This window comes from Ranitomeya variabilis, chromosome 3, assembly GCF_051348905.1.
Source record: "Ranitomeya variabilis isolate aRanVar5 chromosome 3, aRanVar5.hap1, whole genome shotgun sequence".
NCBI classification, from domain to species: domain Eukaryota; kingdom Metazoa; phylum Chordata; class Amphibia; order Anura; family Dendrobatidae; genus Ranitomeya; species Ranitomeya variabilis.
Window position 1 is genome coordinate 668825073 of NC_135234.1, and position 18168 is coordinate 668843240.

Consider the following 18168-nt stretch of genomic DNA (forward strand, 5'->3'; position numbering starts at 1 on the left):
GTTTACCATGCATGTAAAACAGAGTGGAGGAGGATGGTTAGTCCTTATACGGACTTCCAGATGTTGCACTTTAGCCTCTTGGCTTTTTAACGTTTTTTTAATTGTAGCTGTGTATCTTGTTCTTGTATTTTTTGGTGATTTTTACTATTTTATACAAACGTCTCCCTTTCTCGGTTTGCTCATGTGTTCTTATGTGTGTGGTTTGTGATTCCGGTGTTTTATTTTGTAGTCTCCTTGGATTCCTTTCTCCCACTATAGCCCACGAGCTTTAAAGACTAACATTGCCACAAAGAGGCGTACTTGTTTTTTTTCTGCTTTCACCAAACCGATGTCAAGAACTGACTATTCTCTAGCTGCCTGATATATGCAACACCTTGCCAGGTACCATTGTAATAAAAATTATATTAACTCTACCTGTCAGTAATGGTATGGCTGCTCATGTATATACAAGATGCAGCAATTCCCACAGCCACCGGCTATAATATTGTTTCTGTGCTCACTCACATCTTATCTGTGGAGTATTACTGTTAATCCATCTTGCATTCATGTTTGGCATTTTCTGTTAATCCCTGCCTTTAACAACACAATGTACTTACTGGTGGCCCATTCCACCACCACCACACTAGGTTTTAAGACCTCTGGCAGGAAAGATTAGCGACCTTTTGCTTCTTACCACTTTCCTAAGCATGGTTGTAGGGGCTAGCATATTAGCTCTTAACTTGTGCCACCTCCTACACTATCAGCACTGTCCACTCTCATTAATGGCAGCGGCCATCTGCAGACATTTGCATTTAAATTGCTTTTTGCCTCTAAATCTCTATGCACTTTCTGAATATAAATCTAGAAAGCAAAAAATGATACAGGAAAAAGGAATTTTGCATGGAGAGAGGCCATAAATCACGAGAGAAGTGAGTAAATCAGTGCTACCACATAACGTTCATTTGTAGCATATACCAATGTTAAATTAAATATCAGCAATTCCACGTTATAATTAAATCAATATTCACTGACCATTTTCATTGTGCATTGATTGTATCTCTAGTATTTATTATTTGAGGACCAAGTCCTTGTGGGTGGGATCAAGTCTTATTATGTAACACCAATAAGAACAGACACCTACAAGTAAACTTAAATCATCCCACAAACAGCTATAGAAAACCTTGACTGCCAAAGGTACCCTAAACCATTTTAATAAGGGGAAGGAAACAGGTTCCCATTGACTTCAAATATCTCTCACAATGCATTAAATACTCAGTAAAAAAAGTGAAAATTTGCCACAACCTTAAAAATATACTAGACCATCAGCCAGACAAGTCCTCCTGATAATAAGCGAGCACATGTTTAGTCAATTTGAGCTTTTCTGCATCTTCCCAAGGTTATAGGTATGTTACTATGTGGCATTTCTGCTGAGGACCTCGCATAGTGGAAATACAGAAAATTCCACAGCAATTTGCTCATCTAAGATAGGCTGATCTCCAGTCCCAACATATCTCAGATCAACAGGTAATATCCTGCATGTCTATGTCACTACTGGCTAGAGTTGAGCAGAGAAATTTGCAGAACCCTGGTGTAGTGGCCATGTCGTTAGTCCATGGCCACTGGTCCAGAGCCCTGTGAACCTCCTCTTATTTATAGAGTAACATCATTGTGTCATATCTTCTGATTGGAAGAGACACCGTGGATGCCAAGCGGTAGGAGTTGGTTTACTGAGCTCGGGTCCAGCAGCCACAGACTAACAACGTAGTCATTGAGTACTAGTGCAGCCGAAACGCGTCGACTGGGTCATGTCAACCATGTAAATTTTTTGTTTGTATGCATCATATTTTCTTTTGAAAAAGAAAAGGAAAATCCAGTCCTGTTGAGCCGGACTCTAATTTTTAAAAAAATTTCCTTGATGTGAGGCCAGGGCGAGACCGGTGTCTGCACCTCAGGTGGATAAGCATAGAGCAACTGGGTGAGCGGGAATCAAGTTTTTACATTCGTTAATATACATGTTTCTTCTGTGGACAATCAACACAAAGTTTTAAATGGTGCCTCCAAATGCAATGTATGAATGTGACTTGAATGTTGCCTTAGATCTATTACTCTACATGTCTTACATGCCCACCACATCTAGAACCTTCAGACATATCTTGAAAGCCCATCTTTAAGAAGCTTACAGCCTGCAATAACACCGCTGTGACCTCATCGCCACAGGAGCTGCTGCAAACCCTCAACCTACTGTCTTCTTCCCCATTGCCCTGTAGACTGTAAGTCTGCAAGGGCAGGACCCTCTCGTTTCTGTATCAGTCTGTCATTGTTAGTTTGTTCACCGTAATTTACATTTGTACTGCACCATGGAATCAAAGGTGCTCTAAAAATTATTATTATTATTATTATTATTAATAATAATAACAATAATAATAATAATAACTAGTGTTGATCGAATAGCTTCAGATAAGTGCTTATCCGAGTAGCTACAGCGCTTACCGAATAGCTGCATCGGGAACCCGGAGCGCTCCCGATAATCTACTGTTCGGCGTCGCAGCTGCTTGTGTCGTGGCTGTGTGACTGTCAAAACAAGTGCATGGGGAGCCCAACAAACAGGCTGCCCATGCATGTGTTGTGACTGTCACACAGCCGTGAAACATGCAGCTGCGGCACCGGACAACTGATTATCGGGAGCGCTCCAGGTATCCAGGTTCCCGAGGAAGCTATTAGGTAAGCGCTATAGATATTCAGATAAGCTCTTATCCGAAGCTATTCGATCAACACTAATAATAACGCTTTAAATACAAGAAAAGAATAATGAATTCATTAAAATCTTAAGTAATAGAGTAATACAGGTAGGTTGTTATTGTACAAAGTTAGGCATTACTGTATTTTTGTCTGTAAAATAATTCATACAATGAGCAAAGGCATCTTTACCCTTTGTCTCAGCTAATCCTATTATGACTAAGATGGTGTTTTCCCCCTGTGATCCTGTGAAAGTTAAGGTAAATTAACCTAATCCATTCTCCATTGGCTACAATCTTCTGGAGTGCCTTGTTGCTGTGACAGCCTCATGAAGCATCTTTACGCTCTCCAATAGAGAGCAGGCAAGCAGCAGTATACTTACAAGATGAAGGAGAAGTAAAATAGACTCTCGGTTCCTGGTTTTCAGCTTGTCTGTTTCTTCCCCGAGGTGCAGCAAGCTCCCTGATGCCATCTGGAAAAGAGATCACACAAGAAGAATAAGGGAAGATTGGACTCCGCTGATCAGTCATAACAGCCATTTATGAGTATTATTTCTTTTTCAGGTTATACACACATCCTTGTGGACTTCATATCAATGTGTGCATAGATTTACAGTCATTTTGGATAATGTTCACAGTTCTACGTATGTTCTGAAGGAACATGGGGGTTAGAATAAGATGTTCCCTATATATTCTGTATATATGAGAGACATGAGCTGGTCCAGTGCTGAGCAAAGAGGAAGATATAAAGATGTACACTGCTCATCTACCTCACACGGTCAAAGGATCGTCATGTTGACATCAAACATGCCTGCCTGATTATATTTTTTCCAAATTATCTTCTGTCTATCTTCTGTCTAAGGTTGTTTGTACCTCCCATACAAATCCCGTCAATTTTGACCACATTGATTCTAATGTGTACGGTTAGTGTAAGGCCTGGGTCAAACAAGCATATGAAAATGCATCTGAGTTTTATCCAGAAAACTTGGAGGATCATCATCTATATTGACATCCATATGGCATCTGTGTATCCGTTTTTTACATCCGTGGGATATCCAAGTGGCATCCATTTCTATACATAAACAGCTTGAAAGGTGGATGATCAAATACAGCTTCTGGGTTATTAATGGAAATTTAACTGTAAAAATTGGATGCCTCACAGATGTCCCGTTTGGGTTCTGAATTTTTTTGCTCATAGTCTTGCATGGCTAATCCTCATTGGTAGAGACTATAGCAAGCTGTGCTTTTTGTCACATCCTCTGAACAGCTCTATTGAAATACATTGATCCGTGTGCTGTCCTATTTTTACTGTCCATATAATACACTCTTTTGAAAGAACCCTAAGACCAGGTTCACAAGCATATAACAAAATTATCAGGGTTTCATTCAGAAAACTCGGGTGATTTTTTTTCAGAGTCCTGTTTTTTTCCCACAAAACGGGACTCTGACATCCTGTGCGAGCCCTGGTACAATGACATCACCACGTTAGTGGGTCCGCGCCTTGCTGGCAGAATCGCCAGGAATTGGTGTTGGGTAAGTAAATTTTTTTTTTATTTCTAATAATATTTGTAGGAGCATCATACAGTGTGGGGGCTACTCCAGAGAACGCCACGTTTTTCTTATATGTAAATGAGCTGTTTCAGGCTATGGGTCGAACACTGATGTGCATCAGAATCTGCCTCCTGGGCTTATGTCAAGGGGCATTACCAGTGTGAAACATGTAACTAACACAGAACAGTAGAACTGAACTTTGTCTTCTTGCAAATAAATTCTTGCAGCTCTGTAGCTCTGCTGTATTGCAACAACATTACAACCCTGTCTGCCTGTGAGATGGAAGCTGAAGCTGAGAGAAACCTGCAGATGTGTCAGGTATAATCACACAGCGCTGCAGTGAGATCAGGAGAGCAGAGAGCGGCCATCACACATCACACTGGTAAGACAGGTAACAATAACATGTCTCACACTGGTAACACTCCCTTTCCGGCATAATAAGCTTTGGAGGAGATTCTCATACAGATCAATGTCCATCCCATAATCCTGAACAGCTCATTTATTCATTTATATATAAGAAAAACATAGATTTCTCTGGAATAAGACATTGGATCGTAGATATGAAGGTATCAGTTTATTCAATCTCCTATGACTTACATGCCCATATAGGCGGTTGATCCTGCTGACAGTTTCCCTTTAAATGTCAGAATATTGTGACTGTCAAAGGTGCACACAGGAGGCATTATTATTATTATTTTTAAGGAGGAAAATGTGGACACTTTTCTAGGGCATTTGCCCAGGTCATTTATATTTTTTTAGGTAGTAATTTAACCATCTAGAGGGCAGAAAAGAGGCATTTTACTTTGTAAGGGGCACAGTATTGGGTATTCTTGTGCCACAGAGCAAATAGTAATATGGACACATACGGCAGCAGTGATTCAGTTTGGGGGCATCAATAAGATGAGGAGTTTGTGGAGGTTGGGGATAGATGGGGACAGCGCTAGAATTGTGAGTCAAATAAATGTGTGTTTGTTGTATTCTCTATAGATGAGTCGTGTCATGTCGTCTGCGCCAGATGGAAAAGGCAGGAAAAGTGAACGATTCCATCAATAAGAACGTCAATGGTAAAGTCACTATCTATACCTGCATGGCAATCTCATACAGTGGGTACGGAAAGTATTCAGACCCCTTTAAATTTTTCACTCTTTGTTTCATTGCAGCCATTTGGTAAATTAAAAAAGTTCATTTTTTTCACATTAATGTACACTCTGCACCCCATCTTGAATTAAAAAAACACAGAAATGTAGGTCTATGTAGCAAGTGCTATATAAAAAAATGTCCACCTGATGAAGACGGTATTTCCGTTGAAACGCGTTGTGGCTTAACCCTATCCTGGTGTCAGAGTCTTCTTTCTGCGCGCCTTAGACTGAGCTTTCCTTTTTTTTTTCTATATAGCAAGTGCTAGCTCAGACAAGGATCTGGCCAGAAGGCCTAGCTTTTATAGGAGAGAGGAGTGGCTAACCGAGCACAGCTGAATGCAGGTGTCAGGATAATCAAGCAGACTCACCAGGGAGCTAAGGGGTCCGGGTAGCTGGAAGCGGGTAGCGTGTCAGAGCACCCGGGCCGAGAGGTGTGACCATCGGATAGACGCTGCAACAGGACATGCGGCACGTGACTGCCGGTCACAGGGTACAGGGGCGGAGCCTCCCGCAGGTCTGCAGCAACAAACAGGAGAACGCGGCGTTGACGGCGTCTGAACACCACAGGGGGTTAAGCGCACCGGGGTTGGTACGAACAAAGGGAATTCAACCAAAGCCGAGATCAGGGATACCAGACGGGACGGGCAGTACTAAAAGGGGCAGGCAAAAGAGTTACCAGAGGAAAATCCAAGGTCAGAACCGAGAAAGTAAACACAGTACACAATCAGCAGGCAGAATCAGCAACAGGAAAACAGACCGGGTCAGAACCAAACAATCACACTAAAACACAGGCACAAAGGTACAGGCACAACAGGGTTGACCACCTCAGCCGAGGGCAAGAGTATAACCAACAAGGCCTGAATCTACAGAGAGGTTATAAAAAGCCTCACTGGTGCCAAAAGGAGGCTACAAAGATTAACCCCATAGGTACCACAGTTGTGGGACAGACAGAACCATGACAGTAGGGATTTCCGCATGGCTGATTAACCCCTGTCCTGCTGAAAGAAAGCAAACACATTTAATACACCGGAGAAGTGCTTCTTCTCAGCGGCGAAACAGGAGCCATCAGATGCTGCGGTCTTCTGGCACTGCTCTATTGCGGTAACTCCGTGCTATAGACGCTGATACATAAGCCACAAAGAAATTCTTCTGTTATTAACGTCATACAGTAAGGGACCTGACTTGAAAAATAGTTTCTAGCATCTAGTGCAGAGGTCTCAAAACTGCATTCCTCAAGGGCTGCAAACAGGACATGTTTTCAGGATTTCCTTGTACTGCACAGGTGATAATTTAATCACCTACACACATAATGATTACAGCACCTTGTGCAATGCTAAGGAAATCTTGAAAACACATATGGTTTGCAGCCCTCGAGGAATGCAGTTTGAGACCCCTGATCTAGTGTGTTATAGACCCTGATCCTTGGTTAAAAAAAATAACAACGCTGATCTGAATGGCACAGTTGAATGACATCAGCTGCACTCTATGTACTGTCCATTTTTTCATGGACAGCACTCAGAGCGCCTTTGTGAACCTACCCTAAGGGTGCTTGCTGGGGTAGACACATTATGAGACATTTACTAAGCTAAATATGCTCCTAAAATGCTACAATGCAGTGCAAAACAAAGTGAATGGGGTCACATTGCAGCCCTGAGGGAACTGTGACTGTGACAATCGTAGTATGTTGCAACTTGCTTGTTGCAGTCACAGAACCGTCAGGGTCACAATGCGACCAGATTCATTTCTATTGCTCTGCTATGTAGCAGCAACACCTGCGTTGCAGCCAAAGTCACCGTGTAGCCCCAGCCTTCAGCTTTTTCATGCTTAGAAACTGCATTGTCTTTATGACTTCCACCATATCCAATATAATACAAATAAGAGTAGTCATCCGCAAAAGTAAAATAGCTTCTGCACTCTCTTATCATAGGGACATTAAAAGTATTTTCGGAATTTTTTGTAGCTGAAAAATAATCTTCACTTGTTACAAATGTTAGAGAATAATTCATTCAAACACAGTAATGGGTGAATTAAAATGGTATTATTTCCCCAACACAAGGTTCATCATGCAAAAAAAAAGCCAGATTTTAGGCACAAACTATTGCCAGGAAATGTAATACCGCTATTACTGTTCTGCCATTGTAATCAAAAATTCTAGCCGCAGATTAGAAAGTGCTGTAATTGATTCTCAGCTGTGAGCTTATTGTTTCATCAAAACTTGTCAGCACAATATTTTATACAAAAAATACACTTTTTTGTAATATGTTGAAAGGAATTTATCAGAATTAAGTAGATTTAAAAGATTAGCTGTAAATGAATCCCAGTAACGATCAATGGCTATTAATTATAGGAAAGATTTGTGCTCAGTGTTCTCCCAAATACCTTCTGTCAGTCTAAACAAGATTAATCCCAATTATCTAATTTCATTGTAAGTGGTTGGACAGCATTTTCAATGTAAAAAACGGAGACAACTTGACCCATTAGATTTTTAGACAAAATATTATCTTCTTTGATAATAAAGTTTACAATAGATTTACTAAGAAAATTGCAATAGAATTCAGTTGAAAATTGTGCCAAGAAAATGTGGAAAATCCATGACATGCTTCTGGCGAGAGCCGATCAACACTATAACAAGTCGGTCAGTGCTCATTTAAAGGGAACCTGTCACCCGGTTGGCCGATAAGAGATACGGCCGTCACCTTTCAGGGCTGATACACAGCATTCTATAATGCTGTATATAAGTCCCCAACCTGACCTGCAAGAGAAGAAAACTAACTTTTATTATACTCATCTGCGGGGCGCTCCGGTCCGATAGGTGTCGCAGGTCTTGTCCGGCAATTCCCTTCTTCTTGCGATGCTGCCCTCCTGCTTGCTTTGTGTGGATGATGCGTCTCCTTGGCACCATGCTCCTGCGCAGGCGTACTTCTCTGCCCTGTTGAGGGCAGAGCAAAGTACTGCAGTGCGCAGGTGCCGGGAAAAGTCAAAAAAACCCGGCGCATATGCACTGCAGTACTTTGCTCTGCCCTCGACAGGGCAGAGAAGTACGCCTGCGCAGGAGACTGTGTGGATGACAAAGGGATGCGTGATCCATGTGAAGCAAGCAGGAGAATGGGGATCATAAGAAGATGGGAGGCACTGGACTAAGACTAGCGACACCCCTCGGACCGGACCGCCCCGCAGGTGAGTATAATAAAAAGTTATTTTTCTTCTCTTGCAAGTCGGGTTGGGGCTGATATACAGCATTATAGAATGCTGTATATCAGCCCTGAAAGGTGATGGCCATATCTCTTATTGGCCAAACCTGGTGACAGGTTCACTTTAAGACCTTTTTATGTGGACTGATCCATACTGTGTCATTAATATGAATGTTCACTCTCTGGATATCCCTTGCTGTAATGCCAACAAGCAATTATGATGAATGCTTATTTGGACGTTTATTGGCCTATATACACAAGTAAAATGCTTGAGACTTATTAACAGCAGGCACCAATGTCAAGCAAACTCTTGGTGTTAGGTACACTAGCCATAAGGTGGCATAAAATACCAGACTGATGTCATTATGATCAATTTGCTTCAGTTTTTGTCTCTCTAAAATACATTAATCCTGTATTGTGCACAATTATGTAGAATAGTTTTATCCTGTGTTGTATACAAAAGTGCTCCTCATATTGGCCTACTGGCTATTGAACTTAACTTCTAAAGAGTAACTAAAGCTGCCTACAGGATCTTTTTCTTAAGGATCTTCTAAATACAGTATGGTGGCCACATTTAAGAGTTTTGCTTGTCTTCTAACTCTAAAATATTAATGGCAGTCATAGTGCACTTATAAAAGTGACAACCATAATACACCAATAGCAGAACCAGCCCTCGTTCCTCCTAAACAGTGGCAACCAGAGAACATCCATAGTACTCCATAGTACACCCACTTACTCTGTCCCTACAACTATGACAGACACAGCAATTCTAAGCACCTCTATACTTCATACTTATTGCTGCACTAGACAATCAGGTAAGATTCATAGAAGTCTCCAAAATGTCTGGGAAAAGCAATATCTACCCAGATAAAGGCTCATTCAAACGTTAGGGATCTGTCTCGTATGCAAAAAAAAGGTCAGATTTCCATCAGCGGTTTTGATCAGTGGCTTGCCAAAGTTTAGTCTGAGGGTCAGCTTTTGCAATCAGAGTTTAAGAGTGTCAGTTTTTACCCTGAGGGTTTGGGTCAGAGTGTCAGTTTTTACCATCAGAGTTTGGTTATAGTGTCAGTTTTTACCATGAGAGTTTAGGAGTGTCAGCTTTTACCCTCAAAGTTTGGTTAGAGTGTCAGATTTTACCATCAGAGTTATGTCAGCTTTTACCCTCAAAGTTTGGTTAGAGTGTCAGATTTTACCATCAGACTTTAGCCAGTGTCAGCAGTTTTCCTTGGATGAAGACAAAATGATTGAGGTTTTTCAAGATTCTAATATCACGAGTGTATAAATCTGATAAAAAATCTGATTGATTTCAGACCAGTGTTACTCTATGGACAGTGGACATCTGCAATTATTTTTTCATGCTGATTCAGCATGAGAGAACAATTGCAGCATTCTGTGAGTTGCAGTGAGAATCGAATCACACGTACCCATACAAGTCTATTCCCGCAGATGCCGGCAATGGAGGGAATGGAGAAAATACTATCTCCGTCTCCTCCGCACCTGTGCTGCGATTCTCTCATGCAAGAGGATCGGAGTACAGGGCACTGACACTCGGCTCATGCTCACAGCAGAGCTGGAGCCGAGAGTCATTAGGATATCACATCAGATGCCATACGCTAGTGTGATTCCACCCAAAAAGACTGGGAAAGATGGACATCATTTAAATTACATCCGAGTGATGTCCAATTTTTTCATAGATCCATAGAATTGCATTGGCAAGTTTGATCTGAGATTCTCATCAAAACTGGACATGGCTCTGTGATTTTGTGTGGACCAATAATTAACCAATAAATAACCAATAATTAAATTGTCATTATAGTTTAATAATCAAACCTTTGTTATGTAGCCATAAGTAGCACTAGCTTTTCTTATTGGCGAATGACCCATGATTGGCAAGTGTGCTCTTATCTTCTGAAAGATATTTAATGTGTATATCTACTGCTCTTTATGACTTTAGGGGATTGCTTTAAAAATTCTTCAAATGAAACAACCAGGGAATACAACAAAGGCTGCTCTACTGGTATAAAGACGGCTCCACGAGGCTTATGTCAGATTCTAAGTACAGAAAAAGGAAGACAAAGAAACCCTAGTCACTGACAAAAAAATCATATTGCAGCGTTACTTAATTGCTTATGATATTTTGTTTCATTATTTTTTCATTTTTATTATTCAGAAACATTCTGCCAATTAAATCCATGTTGGTAATTTACACCTGCAAAGACTGGCATTTCCAATTTTAAGTTAGCTCAATTGCATGGTGCTAGAGTAAAGAATGGGTTAATGTCTTCAGGTCTTCCAAATCTCACAGTAAGGCCTCACTAACATGTCATTATTTTTGCATCAGTGTTTGTATGCTAAAGCCAGGAGTGCGACTTAGGCCCTCTTCACACATTCTGATATTACCAGTTCTTGAAAAACCAGTACCGGTGCTATCTGTGTCTGTGTGTCCGTGCGTTACATATGTGTGGCATACAAGTGCCATCCATGTGCCGTCCGTGTGCCGCATCAGTGTGACATGTACAGGAGCGTGGGAAAATCAGTACAGTTAGCGCCTGGTGATGGAACCATCACTCATCGTCACCTGTTCTCCCTTCAATCAGCACGACCAGGCAAAAATGTTGATAGTATTTAAAAAAATGGCATGGGGTCCCCCGTAATTTTCATAACCAGCTCACATCTGTTTGCTTAGCTTTTACTGGTTATTATAGGGGAGACCCCCCAAAAAATGACGTGATGTCCCTCCTATAATTAATAATCAGGTGTCCCTTCCCTTACGTTCATATAATTGCTTTTCAGGGCATTAATATTTAATAAATTTACACTCTTAAATGCAATAAATGAAAAATAACTTTATGGATAAATCAGCCTCAGGATTTTACTCTACAATTTGTGCCCTGTTCGTTTCTTATCACAGGGGTTTTTAGACTCTAAATGCAACACCCCAGGTAACGGGTTGTTACAGTGGCACTGCTTTCCTCTCAGGGAGCGTGATGCCATGCTTGGAAGCGAGGAAGGATCCCTTTAACAGGTAACCAGTACATGCAACACTATTCTGACTCCAGGCCAGAAGGGGAAGCTCGAGACCCGGATTCAGGGGAACTTCCCTATATATTCTGGCTGGAGGAGGAGTTAGTCAGATTGTGAGAGGAGAGTGAGGAGAGAGGAAGCAGACAGAGAGAGTCTGAGAGAGGAAAGCTGGGGCCGTGCAGACGAGTGGTTCTGCAGCTCCTGGAAGGAGAGAGAAACAGAGCAGTCTGTAGGAGACTGAAAGGGGAGGAGAAGCACAGGAGAAGTAAAGAGCTGGAGGGAAGTTGCGACTGAGCCTTCTCTACGCTGAAGCGCAAGAAACCGGTAGCCGGAAGACCAAGGTTGTGGGGGTAACTGTATACCCCACAGCAGAAACCAGCGGACAGGAGATTGCAGGTCGCCTGTCCACCATTAATACCCGAAGGCACAGCAGCACATAGAGCCCAGAGTCATCATAGAGACACCTGTAAAAAGGCTCGAGTTGACTGCCATGCAGGTAGTGTCCTACCTCAAGGGACAGAGAGGAAGTGAGGACCTTGTGTGAGGCCTAAGGCAGCAAGGGACTGCAACACAGTGCAGAAAGGAAGGCTTCGAACCCTACCTGGCTAGGGGGATTCCTGAATCACTTCCAAGCTGGCCGGACAACCCCAGCACCTGTGATCTGTACCCTGGACTGTGGCTGCCTTACACCAGTAAAAAGGTAAAGAGACTCCAACTTTGTGTCCTCTGATTCTTTTTACACCATCTACACCTGTCTTACTACACCCGAAGCCTTGGGGGCTAAGCTTCACCTGTGGGAAGCCATACCATCCCTGCTGCAGTATCATCACCCCAGTGGACCCCTGTAAGCAGCGTCGGTCATCCCTGACTGAATACCACAGGTGGCGTCACGAACAAACTTTATAAACTTTATTTCCCATTTACTCTAACCCCTTTTATTGGAAGCCCGGAGCCATGGACCGGGTGACTGCCACCGTGACTACCCCTTTAAGAATCATTCCGGTTCCGAGTACCCCACGGCCGTAGCGGGCGCTCCATACACATTATGTCCCGGATTCATCAATGCCTTTGCACCTGTTTTTTTGTCTAGTTTTGTACCTTTGGTTGTTTGAAATCACTTCATTATACTACATGCACCTTTTCTGCATTCTATTTTATATGTGTTCACCCATTTTTAATTTGTTTTCCACTTTGTGCACAGATTTTAGCGATTCATTCAATTGAGACTTTTTAAAAAGTCACTAAATTTGATGCGATTTCACTCCAGTCTTCCCTGGTGTATTTTTGAGTACACCATCAATTTGCCACAATTCTGCGACTCTTGGGGCCAAAAGGTCGCAAAAGCAGTTCAAGACAGGAAAAAAGTCCTTTTTTGACTTTGCACCAAATTTATGAATCGTGTTCAACATTTTAATGCATTTGTTGCCAAAAACAACAATTAATACAAAAAAATGAAAGTGACAAAAATAACTGGAAATAATGAATTGGGGCCTGTGTATTTTGTCGGTCACTCTTCGTGGCTGCAGGTGGCCAAATCATGACAGTGTGCAGGTCTATTGAGAGAAGCACATGAAAATTTAGGTGGCACATGATTGCAACTATGCACATAGCGTACTTGCGGTCACACGACTGCCCACTCACACTCGGAATACAGAGATATCAAGACAGTCGGCAATCTACAATCACATAGCGAGACTGCAAATATGGTTAGAGCCCAGAAAACCCCTTTAAGGTCAGTACAACAAGACCCCATTCACTATTAATGCACTATCCCCTATTAAGTTTACGTTATTGTGCATCTCTGAGTCTGACAATGGCATTAAAATATGACAAAAATTCTGACACCATCATGAACAGTGTGTTCCATCCTGAAGGCCGGAACCTGGTATTACAGACCTAGCACTTCCAGGTGACATTTCTATATTCACTTCCATCAGTCCTGTAACCACCATGAAGGCTAATCTATACCTTTGCATTTCTTGAACATGCAGAGAACTTAATGCACGGAGCCACTGTCGACGTTTTTCATGGGAAGCGATTCGACTTAAGAAATCGAGTGTGATGTGAGCTGTGTAATGTTGCCTTCATTTTCAGGGCTGCATATTTCCAGCTCATTTAGTCTGCTTGTGTGCAATGGTTTCTACTGACGTTTTACAAGAGTCTCGGCTCTTAAATAGTCCTCTGATAACACCGTGTCCATATACACAGGATGCCTGCAGTGAGGATCTCTTGTTTAATTCCTAATGCAGCATTTTCAAATTCATCAATTGGCTCCTGTTTTACCATATCACTGGAATTAATTATTACAAGTGCTATATTGGCAGGATTTATGGGAAATGAACCATTATCCCCAAGTATCCTGTAATGGGAATACACCCTAATTCATTATATATGACCTGTCTTGTTTCTCTCCATTTCAATATGAGACTAATTTAAATGGGTTTTTCCCACAGTGGACATTTATTACCTCTTGACTGGTTAGGGATACATTTACTTATTATTTATTGTGCTTAATTATAGAGCACCATCATATTCCGCAGCACTTTACATACATCATCACTGTCCCCAATGGGGCTTACAATCTAGATTCCCTATCAGTATGTGTTTGGAATGTTGGTATGAAACCAAATATGCAAATTGTCTCTTCTGAGAAAAAGAGGACTTAACTTTATAGCGCCACCTGTTGGAAGTAGCGATCCTACAAGTCACAATCAACCCTCTAACGAGTCGTGCAATATGACTTAGGATAAAAGCCAAATCAGTATCTCAATTCGCAGACACGGTGTTTCGGGCTGTTGGCCCTCGTCAGTGCGAAGCATGAGAACTGATTTGGCTAGGTGAGATGCTCTGGAGTGGGGTCTAAGGGGTAACGTTTCTCCTTGTGGAGAGTGATATACCAGCTCTGGCTTGTCAAGGTAAGGAGGCTTATTCGCCGTACAATGCTCCTCTGGGAAATTAAATATGCAAATTGCCTCTTCTGAGAAAAAGAGGACTTAACTCTATAGCGCCACCTGTTGGAAGTAGCGATCCTACAAGTCACAATCAACCCTCTAACGAGTCGTGGTATGAAACCAAAGAATCCGGAAGAAACACACACAAACACGGGGAGAATATACGGGACCTGTAGAACCGCTAAGCAAGCGCAAAATGGCCGTAGTCCATCAGGCTCTCTCATCTGCATAGCTCCCCTGCTACATGCACTCCGCACTTTAATGATTGATTTGATGTCATGTTTTTCCATGGAATAAAATTGAACATCAAGAAAGATCTGGGTGAGTGCTCCAATTCTTTCAATTTCTTATTATTTCCCTTGATGTTACCTACGTGAAGGCACCACCCTACAGAGATCCTAAGGAGGCATATTGAGGTGTGAATCAGTGAACATTGCTTATGCCTAATTCTCTTTTTACAAACTCATTTCAGATGTTGTCCTTGGTGGGATTTGAACCTAGGTAAATGATTGATGACCAGTGTTCCCTCTGGTGTGACCCCACCATTCACTAAAATGGGAGTCCTGAACTGCAGTGTAGGCAACTTTGAATGGAGAGTCTGTAAATCGTGCAGGGTATCACTCCATTCAGGGCAGGGACAATAATAGAGTACAGCACTCGGTTTGTTTCTGTATGCCCTATAGACTCTGAATGATACGGCACGGTGCATGATTGACCGGTGTGTCATTCAAGCTTCTCCTCACTGTGGAGTGCAATCAAGGTGAAATAGGGGGCTGAGGACCCCCAAAGGTGGAGCCTCCAGCACACAGACATTTAACACCTATCTTAATTTTCTCTAGTGAAAAGGTACCGTCACATTTAGCGACGCTGCAGTGATCTAGACAACGATGCCGATCGCTGCTTTGTCGCTGTGTGGTCGCTGGAGAGCTGTCACACAGACAGCTCTCCAGCGACCAACGATGCCGAAGTCCCCGGGTAACTAGGGTAAACATCGGGTTACTAAGCGCAGGGCCGCGCTTAGTAACCCGATGTTTACCCTGGTTACCAGTGTAAATGTAAAAAAACCCAAACACTACATACTTACATTCCGGTGTCTGACGGATCCCCCGGCGTTCTGCTTCCCTGCACTGTAAGCGCCGGCCGTAAAGCAGAGCGGTGACGTCACCGCTGTGCCCTGCTTTACGGCCAGCCGGCGCTGACACAGTGCAGGGAAGCAGAACGCCGGGGGACGCGACAGACATCGGAATGTAAGTATGTAGTGTTTGTTTTTTTTTACATTTACACTGGTAACCAGGGTAAATATCGGGTTACTAAGCGCGGCCCTGCGCTTAGTAACCCGATGTTTACCCTGGTTACCAGTGAAGACATCACTGAATCCGCGTCACACACGCCAACTCAGCGATGTCAGCGGGTGATCCAGCGACGAAATAAGGTGCTGACCTTCTAGCTCCGACCAACGATGTCACAGCAGGATCCTGATCGCTGCTGCGTGTCAAACACAACGATATCGCTATCCAGGACGCTGCAATCACTAGCGATATCGTTGTTAAGTTGTTCAGTGTGAAGGTACCTAAAGACTCTCTTTAAAGGGTTATTCTGTTGTTAAAACATAGGTAGAGAATAATAGAAATTAAGCAAGTTTCCAATTTACTTCCTATTTATATCTAAATCTGTTCTTCTATCCCTGCTTTTCTCTTTTTTTGTTGTTTATTGCTTAAACAGTTATTCTCAAATTATCTCTTGAGCAGCTCAGAGCAATTCTGGCTCCTTACAGTCTCCTCACTTCCTGGTTCCTGGCAGGGCGGGCTCTCCTCCATGAGTGACAGTTCTGGTGAGTAGCATAGCTCCAGTAGTAATAGAACTATAAAGCTCAGCACAAGTTCTGCTATAACACAATCAGCTATCAGTGCTCATTCTGAATCTGAATTTATACAAGCACACAGGTCTAAGCAGAGCGAGCCACAGAGCCATGATTAGAAGAACTGCTCTGGAAGCTGCAGGCTGGTGATCTTGCAAGATTTATAACAGAAGCTTCTCGGAAGCTGAAAGTGATGGTGAGGGAGATGAGCAGATCACTGCTGTATAGAAATCAATGTGCTCACTGTCACGATTTCTCAGTATTATTGATGCAAGCTGAAGGTTTGCAGACTTCCGGTCACGCGCCGACTAGATTCATTTGGCTTTGCTCAATTTGCTTAAATTGAGAGAAGCCAAAAGCGTTGAGTGGGCATGTAGCCACAAGTATGCAAATCCCATGCATGTGGTCACTTGGCTGCCTGCACGCATCGGGAGTACTGGGGATTCGTGACAGTGTGCGCAACTGGCAGTATGCTGTTACATAAATCCCCTTTAATCATGAGCAGAAACTTTTAAGTGCTGCTCAATCTTTGCAACCTTCTCAAGAGACCTATAAATTCTAGCTAAATACTAAGAGTCATAAATGTAAGATCCATGTTTACTCAGAAAACCCTAATAGGCTATTCTTTATGGGTTTCCTGAAACAAACAACTGCCAATGGATTGTCAGTAAACACTGGGACTTGGACTAAGCAGCTCTTACTTCGCTTAGCACAATCCAATGTGAGCCCTATTGATCATCTACAACGTTTCCCCATCTGTTACAATGCACATTTGTAGAGTCGTCTTATTTCAATACTACCAACCACATCATTGGATGGATACTAATCAGCAGGTGAAGCATTCATGTGATAACCCATTGCAACCTGCACCTCAGTCATCCAACATTAGGTCAAAACTGCCTAATACTTTAACCAAAAAAAACAATAAAAGGCATCCTGAGAACACGTTCATGTAATAGACCAAAAAGTTCATATTTATGTTATACTGAAAGGGAATCTGTCACTGGGTTTGTGTTATGTAATCCGAGTGCAGCTCAATCTGGAGACCGAGACCCTGATTCCAGTGATGTGTCATTAACTGGGTTCCTTGGCGTAGTTTGGATATAATCAACGTTTTCTCTGCTGCAGATATACCAGTTCTCTGAATAATGAGCTCTGTATAACCCCGCCCTAATGCCTGATTGGCAGCTTTCTGTATACACTGTGCATAGGCAGAAAGCTGTTAATCAATGATGAAAGGTAAACAGACTAGGATGACTACATGGCATGAGACAACTAGTCCTCTAGTGACAATATCTTGATAAAACAGTGATTTTAATGAAACTACAAAAAGCAGCCCAGTTAGTGACACATCACTGGAATCAGGGTCTCTGTCTCTACATTATGCTGCTCTCAGATTAAATAGAAAAAAACTTGCTGACAGATTCCCCTCTAACTACTATGACAAACTATACTACACTATTCTTAATATGCCTTGAGAAACTTTAGTATCTGCTTACCAGCAGGAATTCCTTGAGGTGGATCTCAATGTTCTTGTGGTAGATGGTAAAAGAGGCAGCAGATACCTGAATGATGGCCTTGGCCAGACAATGGATATTGTTATTATAACCTACAAAAGGAATCACAGCTCCATGAGTGTTTGCTTTGACAATGACTACTATAGCATACAGTATATGTAAATGTAGCATTGACAATGGACACGTGCAGACACATTACAAGGGGCAACGTAAGCATGTTAGG

At 42.3% G+C, this 18168-nt stretch overlaps 1 protein-coding gene across 1 annotated transcript in view; it reads right to left on the minus strand.

Moving 5' to 3' along the window:
* The window catches only part of NCKAP1L (NCK associated protein 1 like), a 325756-nt gene that overhangs the window by 19445 nt on the left and 288143 nt on the right, over positions 1-18168 (minus strand). Inside the window, exons 29-30 of the mRNA XM_077297911.1 lie at positions 17928-18037; positions 3098-3187 (exon numbers count right to left, since the gene is read on the minus strand). Coding sequence (XP_077154026.1) covers positions 3098-3187; positions 17928-18037 — 200 coding nt within the window. The remainder of the gene's footprint in view (positions 1-3097; positions 3188-17927; positions 18038-18168) is intronic.